This window comes from Castor canadensis, chromosome 12 (assembly GCF_047511655.1).
Source record: "Castor canadensis chromosome 12, mCasCan1.hap1v2, whole genome shotgun sequence".
Taxonomy (NCBI): Eukaryota; Metazoa; Chordata; class Mammalia; order Rodentia; family Castoridae; genus Castor; species Castor canadensis.
In genome coordinates, this window is record NC_133397.1 from 120,691,117 (window position 1) to 120,705,696 (window position 14,580).

Here is a 14,580-nt window from a genome sequence, read left to right on the forward strand (position 1 = left end):
AAAATCTTTTACAACAGGACAAATGGAAATCAAGGGATTAAAAACACCATAAAATGACAAAGTACACTTTTCATGGAAAGACTTTTTAAAAAACTTTTCGGCAGTATGGGGGTTTGCACTCAAGGTTTTGCACTAACAACAACTCTAGCACTTGAGCCAGGACTCCAGCCTGTTGGAGCTACATTTTAAAGTATTTTAAAAACACGTTTATTTTGATCATTCATTAAATCTTCTAGTGTGTTTTCTATTTTGCAATAATTTTTGGTAAACAAAAGAATCAAACTGCATATATAAAGAAAACAATGCATAGTTTTTCTGATTTTAAAAATTAGTTATTGAAATATTACTAGGTCCAACTGAATATTATTAAATAGTAAAAATATAATTTTTTCATTTGCCTGCATGATGATACATTACCTAATGCATTTCTAAGAAGAAAAAGGATTGAAATTCTAAAGAGAAAAAGCCAGAGGAAAAAAGACTAATAAAATGTAACAGAAATTACAGCATTACTAAAGAAGTTACAGTTTATATTTCTTTTAACAATTGTCTCATTATCTCAGGGTCAGGTTATTCTGCATTCTGTGTGGTATTAGTTTATTTAATTAATTTGATAATCTTTTTTCTCCCGAAGAAAGATCTTCCACTACAGTGAACAGAATTTATCTATGGAAAAGTCTGACCCCCTTTCACAACATTGCATTTTACACACAGAGTGCTAGCAGTGAGCATTTCACCTAAGAAGAGACACCTGTGACAGATACCTCATGCAAATATTATAAGCTTGACTTCCTGGAGAGTAGAACTTCCTGCCAATTATGCACACCTGTAATCCTAGCTACTCAGGAGGCAGAGATCAGGAGAATCTCGGTTCCAAGCCAGCCTGGGCAAATACTTTGAGAGACCCTATCTTGAAAAAATCCCATCACAAAAAAAGGGCTGATGGAGTGGCTTAAGGTATAGGTCCTGAGTTCAAACCCCAGTACTGCAAAAAAAAAAAAAAAATTAACAGATCAATGTTAAAAATATCAAAATAATAAATACTATTATTTATAAAACACATAAAAAAACCTTTGAAAATATCCCTAGAATTCTGGGTTTTCATAGGAATAAAAATATCAATTTATTTTCTAATGAATAAATCAGTAAGAGCATTGTAACTTCAGCAGTTATCATTGAGGGGATTATAAGATCCAGTCACAACTATTCTGGTGCAATTAAGACACATGTCCTTTAAAGTCCCAATTTGAGACTTTCAATTTAAATGTAAGTGTTCACTAGAACTAATAAAAGCTGCAATTTTCAAATTCTATTTGCCCTCTTTAGAATACTTCTGTGAGAAAAACGTGATAAATTCCACATATATTCGCCTGAATCTTCATAACCATCAGGGGAGGGAGGAGGGAGGATAAAGGAGAATGATTGAGGGAAGAACTCAACTATGATATATTGTAAGAACTTTTGTAAATGTCACAACATACCATCAGTACAATAATAAAACAAAAAAATTAAAAATCCACCTGGTCATTGAGCTTTAACATAAAGGGAGCTTAGTTAATGAAAGATAATGACTAAAATTTGAACATTAAAACCAAATAAAAACTTATTGTGCCCTTTCCATATCACATTACTCATGGAGACATATTTTTCTCTTAAAAGTCCATTTTGATTGAATCTGTTATACTTGCAATAATCCATGATTATTATTGTATACATGTGGCTTCATATAAACATGAATGACTAATAGTGAGATGATAATGTTTTTTAGCAACAGTGTTTTAAAATGTCTTATTCTGTTTGTTTATATGCTTTAAAGTATGCAGTAAGTTTAAAACACCACATTTTAGTTTCTACTATACATATTGATCCCTGTATGTCACATATATTTTTACATTTTAAATGGATTAATTCTGTCTGATAAATTAACTTAGTTATGAAAAATATTGATCAGTATGTTATAGGAAGGAAACCAAAGTGGGGTGTTCAGGTGAGAGTTTAAATTTGGTCACAAAGTTAAGATTTTTTTAGATAGCTTAATTTTATCTCTTGAAGACCAAAGCTTAAGGATTGTAAATAAAACCTTTTTGTTTAACTTGGGAAATATAAATAGTTACAGAATGGAAAGATTTGTCTGCAGTAAGAATTTGAAGATTTTCCAAGGTTATACTGTTCTAATTGGATGGTTAATTAAAATTTTTCATAATCCACTTTCCTGCAATTCTTCCTTTCCTACTGGTTCTATGTAGAAATGCTTTCACGGTGTTTTACAAAGGGAAAAATGTACTCCTTTCCCCTCATTCACAATATTTTAACATCACTTTATCTCAGTGGATGAGATCTTAGGAAATTTGAGACACTTAGGGAATACATCCCTGTGGTTACCCATTGAAGCCCTCATTTGAAGGAAAAGTGTGTTTGCCATGAACCTTCAATAATAGCCTGGATTACGTAGATAGATAAGGATAGTATAAACAGGCATAAAGCATTTTTGTTAGTTGGTGTGCATTATAACACTTGCATTTTGTTTTAATGATTATTTTTTTTCTACTGATTTCATAAATTTAAAATTGGATGTTTCTGAGGCATTTAAAATATACTAAGTGAGGGCTGTGCACATTCTTCAGTGGTAGAGCAGCTGCCTAGTATGCATGAGGTCCTGGATTTAATCTCAGCGCCACAAAAAAAAAATGTTAAATCAAACTGAACAAAAAAAATACTTGTGTCTGTACATACACACTAGGTACACATAGACAAATTTTGTTGTGATAGCATTGAGAATTTTAAAATACTTTTTTGTTTAGTTTCACATTATAAATATGTAAAATACATTTTATATATAGTATACATTTATATGTGCATTTAAATGATAAAAACTGAATAGTCAACATTAATTGACTCTTTTTGTGGCACATTCATTTAATTTCCACAGCAGTTCTTTGGGGGCAGATTATGTGATTAGTGCAGTAATGACAAGGTCAGATAAAAGATGTTAAATAGTTTGCTGGGAACACATAGCAAGGATGTCGCAGGGCTGAGATTTGAGTCAAATGATCGGAGATGATCCAGAATTTTTAACTAAGACACTGTACTAGTGCCCATGATGATTTTATGCATGCTTTGTAAGCTAACAAGTATTTGTAGTGCTTGCTACCTTTCCCTTTTATAATGCATTTTTAATAATTTCCAGTTCATAAAACACCTTTCTTTCACATTATTTAAGTGGATTCACAGAATTCTGTTACATGTATTTTTTATTTAGTTTAAACAGCCTCAATTATTAGAACTCATTTTAACAATTTGTTGGTATAAAGAGTGCTTTGACACATTGACAGTGTAATATATTGACACGTAATATCTTTATCTGCCTTTTCCCATAAATACTTAGAAGTAGAACGGCTGAGGTACTGCAGTCATTTGAATGTGAGTCCACGACAGCGTTACCCATATGCTTTTGTGCTTTTATGCTACTCCTTATAACACCATTTGGAAAGAATGGGTTGAATAAGCTTTTTATGTTGGTCCAGACATTGTCAATTATACATGCGCCTGTTTTGCAAATGAAGAACTTGTAAGTCATAGTAAAATCACTCAAATGATGCTGTCTGTTTTACTTATGTGCTAGGGTAGTAAGAGGATCAAATATACTTTGAAAAATAAAACACACAAAGTAATATGTAATGTGTTTATTAAAATAGAAGAAGTCCTTGCTTATAACTGTATGAGATATGGTATGGTAATTCTTAACTGACAAATTTATTTAACAAGTGCTTAGTAAACACCTATATGGATCAGACAGTCCACTGGATATTTGGGATATCATCATGACAGGAGAAAGCAAAAAAATAATAGTATGCCTTATTGAATTTAGAATAAACTTAACCATATATAGCCATACAAATAATAGTTTTGATTTTTTAATGGCATATTATTTTTATTAATGAACATGCATTGTGTGATAAAAATCTCCTTAGCATTTGAAGAAATGATGAAAATAATACCTTTGTCTATCATGTCATTACAGTGCATCTTTAAAGAGAGAGTATATGGCTACAGAGTAGACAAAGCTAGAAAATACAAACCCTGCCTATGCCAAGAGTCCTGCTTAAATAAGCTTTTAAAGAACACTTGCTATGTGTTTGATATTGTACTGGCACCATGATCTTGTCTTCTAAGTTTGAATTCAATTCATATAATCTTATTTTAAATGAGTGGCTTTCAAGGTTGAGTATAACTTGCATGAATATTGCAAGGAAAGCTTGCAAGTCACAGATCCCTCCACACACACACACCCACCTGCTTGCTAAACTGTTCAGTATTTGGATTTAGATGACTTATTATGGCCATATAAAAAAATGCAAATAAAAGTGTGATCTAAGAGCAATTTAGAAATCCTGAATTTATAACTACTTGGCCTTATCTTCCCAGGTGCAACTTTTCCAGAAGATTTTTCAATATTATTTACAGTAAAACCCAAAAAAGGAATTCAGTCTTTTCTTTTATCTATATATAATGAGCATGGTATTCAGCAAGTTGGTGTTGAGGTTGGGAGATCACCAGTTTTTCTGTTTGAAGACCACACTGGAAAGCCTGCCCCAGAAGACTATCCCCTCTTCAGAACTGTTAACATTGCTGATGGGCAGTAAGTAATCTGATGCTCCAATGTATTACCTGTGCTGAAAAAGAATTTCTTTCAGTCATTTACAAGTATTTTTGAAGTTTGTCCAGTTTTTCTAGGGGATGATGGTGAAAAACTGAAACAAAAACATAAAATATCTCATTGCATAGTTTATTTCACAGTCTGGACAGGCAAGTGATGACAATTATTGGTGAACAGCATATCAGGCATAAGTGAGAGAGGAAAATTGAGCAGCGAAGAGGATAGGGAACGACAGTGGTGGTTTAGTTTTAGGGAGGGAGGTCAGGGAAACCTCACTACAAGTCAGGTTCAGTGGTAACAAGTCAGGGAGATGGGGGCATGCTAGGCTGATTTAACACTCATACTGTTCCAGGAGGAGGGTAGGCAAACGTCCAGTCTCCTATTTCAGGGTGCCGCCCATTTTTTCCACCCAACATCAAGAGAGCCAGCATGGCAGGGGCAGAGAAGGATGGTGAAGAGGCGAAGTCAGTGGGAGGCCAGATGGCTTTGTACATCCTGGGAGCATGTGGCTAACTCACTTAATTTGTCACAATTATCTTAAGAAACTATTCATAAAATTACAGATAAGCAAACTGAGACACAGAAAATTTAATTTTCTTAAGGTCATGTAGTTGGAAAGTGCTTGTTGTGTTATATCATTGTCTTTCACGTTGGGAGCAGATAAACACAAACAAATGAATATTACATTTATTTGATATCTTATTGCTGGATCTGCAACTCTAAATCTAGAACTCTAAAAAGTAGCCTTATCAGCCTTATAGGCACAGAAGGAAATAGCAGTGAGGATTAAAACCAAGCAAAAACAAAAGCATATTCATTTGTATCTTTGGTAGACCACAGAGAAATCATCAAGGTTCAGTGCCAGGGAAACCTAGGTTGTAATCACAAATATCCTGCAATATTATTCCATGGACAAGTACAATGTTATGTCACATGTTTTGTTGTTGTTGTTTTGGCCATTGACAAACACTAAGGTACAGGTTGTACCAAGTTGGGAGACACTGGATTTTCTTTCACTTTAAGAAAATACTCAGCATATTTTCTGACGCTGAGTCTTATGAGAGAAAGGGAATAATTAAGGACTTCAAAATAAGCATTAATTTGGCATTTTTAAAATTTAGTATTTTGAATATTATGTATGATGCTACAGTTTTGACATGCCGTTATCATAGTCTGAATTAATTCAAAAAATGTCAAATTTAGGGTTCTAATAATCTATCGATATATGAAATCATTTTTACTTTCTGGTGATGGCAAGCACATACTGATAATACTGTGAACAGTTTAAGATGAGTCACAGGCTTTTTGGCACGAAGGATGTGTAAATTTTACTCTCACTGTATTAAGTGACTCCTTTTATAAATCTTTGCTCAATCCCAACCAAGCAGACGCCTATGCTAGTTGAATGTGCCAGTGGAAAGACCAAAGATGAAGTGTATATGGAAATATATTTGGTCCTCATCAGCAGCCATGCCAAGTATCATGAAATAGACATTTTAGGAGGGCTCCTGCAAATTTTTTTTGGTTACTTGATTTTATGGATCTAGTCCTAGATACTTCTGGAATATTAATCTAGTGCTTTTGATTTGGAAAAATAAAATAAAATACAAAACAGAGTGAACCTGCAGAATCCAAGTGAGCTTCACTCCGTGGTTTATGTTAGCTCCAGATATTAATAAAATCCACCTTTTTACAGTACAGCTAGAGCATGAATGTTTCCGAAGGGCTAGTCACACCCCCCGCAAGCCTGTCATCACCGCCCTGATTAGCCTGAGCCCTGGCTGCAGAGTGAATTGAGCCTCTCCCTCCACACATGCGCTGACTGTGTTTTCTTTCAGTGTTCCCACTTCCTGCCAACTCTGGAAAGAAGGAGAGATATTGTGTCCCAGTCTTGGATCCTACCCACAGTAATGATCTATAACTGTCTTGAAATTAAAGTGGAAAAAGAAAACGAAAGCACTTGAAATACACGGGAAAAAAGACACAGCAGCACATTGTGTTTTACAATCAGAACGTTCAGTTGCTCCAGATGGAGCAGTCATTCAATTAGTAGACATAACCTTTTACAGTCAATTTCAGGGGATCATTAGAGCAGAATTTTTTTTCAACTGGAATTCCACTTAGGAAGAAAGCATTTACATACGTAGAAACTATTACTTACCCTATATCCCACCCTAATCTCTATCGAATACCCACATCAGGATACAGTGAGTCAAGCTTTTGTTGTTAGAGCAGAGAGTAAAGCAAAGAATGGGCCACTGCTTAGCAACATAGACACTCATACTACCGTGCATCTTACGTGCTTGTGTCCTTTTGATTACCTGGCACGGTGTTGGGTAAAAAAGTAAGTACTTATTGGCTGATCAATTGATTCATAAATAAGTCTACATTTTTGCAGCATTTCAGCTCAGTTTTCTAATTCAAAATATACAGGACTTTAACACACGATTAATGGTTTGGCAGCCCAGGTCTTTGAAGCTTACAAAAGACTTGCTTGGCTTTTTCAGGTGGCATCGGGTAGCAATCAGTGTGGAGAAGAAAACTGTGACAATGATTGTTGATTGTAAGAAGAAAACCACAAAACCACTTGACAGAAGTGAAAGATCAATTGTGGATACCAATGGAATCACGGTTTTTGGAACAAGGATTTTGGATGAAGAAGTTTTTGAGGTAAAAAAGAAAAGATCAAGCTTACTTGAGCTGACTGATGTTAAGTATGATGGTGCAAATTAATAACAGTAACAATCAATAGATATTGTGAAGCAAAGTTGGAAACTCTGAAGAGTGACCTACTTTCTTCCTCTGTGGGTGTAGTGGTGATGTTTTCTGTTGTTCATTAGACAATGGTGACTGCAAGGCCTGGGAAACCTTTACAGAAATTGGCTGATTTGAACACAGGCATACCATTCTCTTGGGAAGGACAAACAGATTGACTCCTAGTACTTCATATTATTTTCTTTGGAGAAAAGAACTTTTTCTTCATTTCGTTCTCTGTCAGATGAATTTAGAGAAATGTTGCAGTCATATATCCTGTCTTGCTTTGTTCTTTGTGCATATTTCTAAGGTAAAGTAGATATCATATTTGCAAAAGGCAAACTTTCAATTTTTTAAAAAAAATAAAGTCATGCAAAGAAGTTTCTTCCAATTATTTTTCAGTAATTATCATGATCACATTCTTTCTTTTAATCCTTCTTTTTAATCATTGGATCAGGTAACTCATGCTTCAATTTTCAGTCATTTTATAAAGAATAAACAGACTTTTTTGTGTCCTGACCCCACAACTGAACGCATTCCCAAGACTTTATCATTGTTTCATGATGGTTTTAACACAATTTCTGATTCATTTATTTTTCAGAGTGTAACAGTAGAGCTGTGTGATATAATAGAGATTAAAAGACATGCTTCACATAGGAGATTTGTTGTATTTTGTGGATAAGTGAATATATACATGTATATGTATGCATATGTGTATACACATATAGGTAGTATAAATTTTCATAAGATAACAATGCAAATTCAGTGTGTCAGGTAAACCATTGTATTCCTGTATTAAATAGACTTAACCTATGGCATAAGGTTAAATATAATTGACATTCATGAAATTTTTCAGGCTATTTATTTGGGATATTATTTGTGTACCTAAGCTGTTTACTTTACATAAAATATTTTAATTCATTGTATTATAATGAATTAAATGGTGAACTATTTCTAATAAGATATAATGGCAATAGACTCAGATTTTTCAATGTCATTCGTTGACACATGCACAATGACACACAACTGTTTACTGGATGAATGAATATTATAAGCTATAGTTATAATTTCTAGACTTGCAAAGTCTATTTTAAAACCAAATTATTCATAGACTTTATTTTCACAGGCTTATTTACTTTTTCAACCTCTATAACCTCTTTTTCTAGGTCATAACTGAGTAATATGGAAAAACATGGTGGAATCCCTCCCTCCTCCCTCCCACCTCCTATCTCCCTTCCTCCTTCCCTTCCCTACTTCCTTCCTTCCTTCTTTCCTTCCTTCTTTCTTCTCTCCGTCCTTCCTTTTATCTTTTTCTTATCTCTCTCTTTCTAATTACTAACTTTATAGTACCACATATCCCATTTCAAATTCTGGAGTAACTTTGTTTATTTTGTTGTTACTTGGGTATGAACTCAAAGTTTCATGCTTGCTAGGCAGACTCTCTGCCACTTGAACCATGCCTCCAGTCCCTAACTGCTTATTGAAAGAAGCTATTGAAATACAAAGAAAAGTAATTTTGAAGAGACTCTTCAATGAAAATTTTAGTAAATATTACAGTGGGTAGTGGAAAATTAATTTATTTATCTCTTTCATTTTGGATTTTCATGAAGCTCTCTACAGCTGTAAATAGAACATTTATTTATTGTGAAGTATAATTAGTGTTTATAATGTAAATGAATGAAGAACTATTCCCTATCAGAATTATCTTTGCTATCTTTGACCAGTCAAATAAAGAAACCATATAGTTTTATTTAATCAACTATTGAGTAAAATTTAGAACAAAAGTTTGAATTAAGTCACATCCCTAGCCTAAAATTTTTTCTTTATATTTACTTTTCAGTGGTTCAACTGCTACACGTGGTTTTGTTTGAGTTCATTCATTTTGGGGCTCACAGAGTATCTTACACTTGAGAATAAATGCTTTCCAACAAATTAGGAATGCTTCAGAAATTTTTAAAATAGTTTCTTCTTTACTGTTAAGGATTCCTACCTTTTCCTCTTTTCAAAGATATATGCCTTTGCCTCTTGAAAAAGATTTATACAGCTGTTTTATAAATACTAAGAATTTCAATATCTGAATCATCTCAGGGTTGGCATCTGCTTAACGTTTTCCTGTTGTTAATAAAAAAACTTTTTTTTTTTACCCATTTTGAGTACTTAATTAATTTTTTGACAGGTGGATGTTCACTTGTTCTAGTAATATTACTGGATATTGAAAAGATTGTCTTTTCATCATTGTATTGTCTTAGATCCTTTGTCAAAGATTAGTCTTATATTTTACTGGATTTATTTCTGGGCTTTCTGTTCTATTTCATTGTTTTATTTATAAATTCTTTCACCATTACAACCCTGTATTTACTATTGTAACATTATAGTAAATATTGATACCAGGTTGTTTCAATCTTCTATCTTTGTTCTTTTTCTTCAATGTTGAGTTGGTTGGTTATTCTAGATATTTTTCCTCTTCTTACAAACATTAGAATCAGCTTGTCAATATCCACAAAATAATTTGCTGGGATATTAATTAGGATTGCATTTACAATATAAAATGAGTTTGGGAGAACCAACATCTTGATAATATTGAGTGTCCTATCTATGAAAATAGAATATCCTTTCACTTATTTAGTTGTTCTTTGATATCATTCATCAGATTTTTATTGTTTTCCTCATGTAGCTCTCCTATGTATTTTGTTAGATTCATATACACGTATTTAATTTTTAGTGCTAATATAAATGGGTAAATAAATGTTGAGTCTTTATTTTAAATACCCCATTTTCATTGTGTATGTGTAGGAAAGTGAATGAATTTGTATGTAACTTTGTATCTTGCAGTATTCATTGACTAGTTCCAAGAGGGATTTAGTCCCAATTTTTTGGAATTTCTGTAGTGATTATGATGCCATTTGTGAAGAGACAGATGAATTCCATCCCAATCTGCATACATTTTATTTACTTTTCTTGTCCTATTGCATTAGCTCAGACCTCCAGTATGATGTTGAAAAGCACTGTTAATAGAAACCATCTTTCCCTTGTTTCTGATTTTACTGGGAAATTCCTAAATATCTCACATTTTTAAAAATGTTACTGATTTTTATAGATTTTCTTTATTAAGTTGAAGAATTTCCTCCATTCCCACCTTGCTGAAAGATTGTTTCTCACCTTTTTTATATTAAACATTAAATTTTCTGCCATTTATAACATGCATAAGTAAAAAGTTCTTTGAGTAACATTTGATTTTTTAAAAATTGTTTTATTGTGCTAGGAGTACATTGTGGCATTTACAAAAGTTCTAAAATGTATCAAATATATCATACTTGAATTCACCCCTTTCATCATTCTCTTTTACTTTCCCTTCTCTCATTCTTGGAATAGTTTCAACAGATGTCAGTTTCCATTTACATACATGTGCATGGAGTATTTTAAAATCATGAGTGGGTGTTTGATTTTGCTTTTCTCCACCTATTGATATGAATATTTGATTTTTTTATTTAGTAAGTTGATGTGATTATGTTGGTTGATTTGCAATTATTGAATGAACCTTGCAAACCCAGGATTTTATCTCACCTAGTTGTGGTTTTTTACTATTTTCATACAATATTGGATTTTATTTTGAATATTTTATTGAGTATTTTGGCATTTACAGTCATGAGAAGTAGTTGCCTATAGTTTTCTTTTAATCTCTTGTTTTATATAGGGTGATGTAGATTCATAAAATGAGTGAAGAAATATTTCTGTTTCTTCTATATTCTAAAAGAAATTCTGAACAAATGTATTTTTTTTCCCTTAAATGCTGAACCCATCCTGGCCTTGTGCTTCCTATTTTGAAAAGTTATTGATTTTTTAACAATTTCTTTGTTGGATATTAGTCCATTCAGGCTTATTATTTCTTCCTTTGTGATTTTTTTCAGATCATGTCTTCTAAGGGACTGGTCCATTTTATCTAAGATTGTGAACAGAGTTTTATAATATTCGCTTATTACTTTTTAATGTTCATGGGATCTATAGAGAAATTTTCTCCACTATTCTGATATCAGTAATTCATATCCTCTCCCTATTTTTGGTCATCCTGTTAGAGTCTTATCACTTTTATTAGTTTTTAAATAACCAGTTGTTGGTTTTGGTGATATTCTATATTTATTAAGTTTTTTATGACTTCATTACTTCTGCCGAAGTTTTATTATTTTTTCTGTTTTCCTTCCTTTGGATTTAAGTTGTTCGTGTTCTAATTTCTTAAGATGGAAGCTTAGATGACTGATTTTAGATCTTTCTTCTTTTCCAATATTGGCATTCAATACTATAAATTTCCCTTTAAATAAACCATATCTATGTCTACATTTTTTGGTCATCCTTTTATTTCTCTAGAGATTTCTTCCTTGAAATGTTTAGAAGTGTGGTTGATTTTTAACATTCAAGTAGTTGGGGCTTTCTCAGCTGTCTTCCGTTATTATTCGCTAACTTAACTCCATTGTTATCTGCAAGTAAGCATTGTATGGTTTGTATTGTTTTAAAACTGCTAAGGAATGTTTTATGGCCCAGGGTATGGTCCATGATGGTGAGTATCTATATAAATTGTAGAATGATGCATAATTTACTATTGTTGGATGAAGTAGTCCTTAGATGCCACCTAAATTAATAGTGCATATTACTTCAATTATGTTCTTTCTATTTTCTATTTGCTATATCTGTGCATTTCTAGTAGAAGAATGCTAAGGTTCCCAACAGCAATAGTGGATTCACGTATTCATCCTTGTAGTTCTTTTCGGTTTTGCCTCATGCATTTTACACTCACTTGTTAGAAGCATATGCAACATGCATTGATTTTATTATAGTAAATAATTTTTATGTAATACTTCTCTTTGTTCTTGAAAACCTTCCTTGGTCTGAAATCTGCTTTGTCTGAGATCAATATAGTCATGTTATATCTTTCTCCTCTTTACTTTTACTCTGTATGTCTTTTGTTGACAGCATAAGGGTAGGTATTATTTTTTGATCCATACTGGTGATTTCTCTCTGTCTTTAGTGGGTGTATTTAGATAATTCAGTTTTAAGGTGATTAATAATATAGAAGGATTAATACCTACTATATTTCTTTGATATTTTGGTTGCTGTTCATATTTCTTATTTTGTCTTCCATGGTTTTCCTACATTTTGTGATTTAAGTTATCTTTATTATTCTATTTTTCTCCTTTCTTAGCATGTCAATCATATTTTTAAAACATTTTCAGAGTCAGACATGGTGGCATATACCTAGCACAACAGAGGTTGAGGCAGGAGTATCTCTAGTTCAAGGCTAGCCTAGGCTGCCTAGTGAGATCTTGTGTCAAAAAACAAAACAAAACAAAGGACTTAAGAATATCTGAATTATAAAGTATGACCGTAAACCACATTTTTATCATTTGCACTAAATTTTCCAAAGTAGATTTATACCTAATCCAAATCAACACTTAAATAATGCCGTATTTCTTCATGCACAGTGCAAATACCATATAAAACAAATTCCCAGTTCCTACCTCCTGTGCTTTCTTTCAATGCTCTAATTCATTATTTATTTCACTTACACAGATGCCTTTAGAAGCATATGTGTGTGTGTGTGTGTGTGTGTGTGTGTGTGCCAAGTAGATGTGGCTATTGATGTTTTAAATAAATTGTTATACCTTGGATCAATTAAGACTAGGAAAATTAAAGGCAGGAGCCAGTGGCTCATCCTGTAACCCTTGCTACTTGGGAGCCTGAGATCTGGAGTATCATAGTTCCAGGTCATCTCAGGCAAATAGTTCAAGAGAACCCCATCTTCAAAATAACCGGAAGAAAATGGACTGAAGGTGTAGCTCAAGTGGTAAAGCACCTGCTTTGCAAGTGTGAAGCCCTGAGTTGAAACACCAGTCCCACCAGAAAAAAAATAAAGAAGGAAAATAAAAGACCTTATTTACCTTCATTTATTTATACCCTAATCATCTTTCTTTCTTTATATCATTCTGAGTTTCTCATCTATATCTTTTTTTTTCTCTTTGAAGAGCTTCTTTTCATATTGCTTGCAAGGCATGGTTACTGGCAACAAATTCCTCAATTATTGTTTGCCTCAGAAAATCTTTCCTATTTTTTTTCATTTTGAAGGATAATTTTGCAATGTATAGGGTTCTAGGTTGGTGATATTTTTCTCTGAACACTTAAATGCTTCACCCTATCATCTTTTTCTGACATGGTTTCTGAGGACAGATTGGCTATAATTTTTATCTTTTCTTCTCTATAGATAAGGTGACTTTCCCATCTGGCATTTTCTTAAAAAAGATTTTTAATTTATCTTAGATTTTCTCATGTTGAAATATGATATTCTTAGATGTAACTTTTCTTAAAGTCTTCCAACTTAATGTGCTCTGAGCCTCCTAGACCTGTCATTTGCTATTGGATATTAATTTGGAAGACATTCACAGTCACTATTACTTTAATCGTATTTTGAGTGTTGCTGCTGTTCCCTTCCCTCTTCTGCTATTCTTTTATGTGTATTTCATCTTCTGCAGTTATTTCACAGTTCTTAGTTGTTCTTTATATTTCTTTGTTTTGTTTCTTATTTTCTTTGTTTCATTTTTCTTTTCTTTCCCTTTCTCTTCCCTTTACTCTGGCTCTCTCTCTCTCAACTTCTGTGTGTGTGTGTGTGTGTGTGTGTGTGTGTGTGTGTGTGTGTGTGTATGTGTGTGTGTGTGTGTGTGTGTGTGTGTGTGTGTGTGGTGCCAAATCAAACCCAGAGTCTCATGTATGCTAGGCTAGCATCCGATCACTGAGCAACTCCCTCTGCCCTGTTTCCTTTTCATCCAGTCTTTTTTTTTTTTGCTTTTTAAGTTTTGAAAGTTTCAATTGTCAAATGCTTGAACTCTGAGTTTCCCCAGCTGGGTCCAGCCAATTAATGTGTCAACCAAAGCCTCACTTTATTTTTGTGACAGTGTTTTTGATTAGCCTAGTAATAATATTTAAAAAATATCTGGCATAGTCCATTCTGACTTTCCTGCTCTATATGACTTGCACAATTTCCTTAAAGTGTGTATTTTACTTTATAGTGTGCCTTTCAGTTTTTTACTGAAAGAGGTTCATGATGTAATTGGCAAAAGGACCTGAGGTAAATGGGCCTTAAGTGATGTAGAACAAGTGTGGGAAAGAAGCAATTGATATTTCTA

The 14,580-nt window shown here is 33.1% G+C and overlaps 1 protein-coding gene across 2 annotated transcripts in view; it reads left to right on the forward strand.

Annotated features, from left to right (window-relative positions):
• Positions 1-14,580, forward strand: part of Col11a1 (collagen type XI alpha 1 chain) — a 197,516-nt gene that overhangs the window by 22,705 nt on the left and 160,231 nt on the right. For both annotated transcript variants that reach the window (XM_074050884.1, XM_074050883.1), the window contains exons 3-4: positions 4,426-4,639; positions 7,165-7,327. In XM_074050884.1, coding sequence (XP_073906985.1) covers positions 4,426-4,639; positions 7,165-7,327 — 377 coding nt within the window. The remainder of the gene's footprint in view (positions 1-4,425; positions 4,640-7,164; positions 7,328-14,580) is intronic.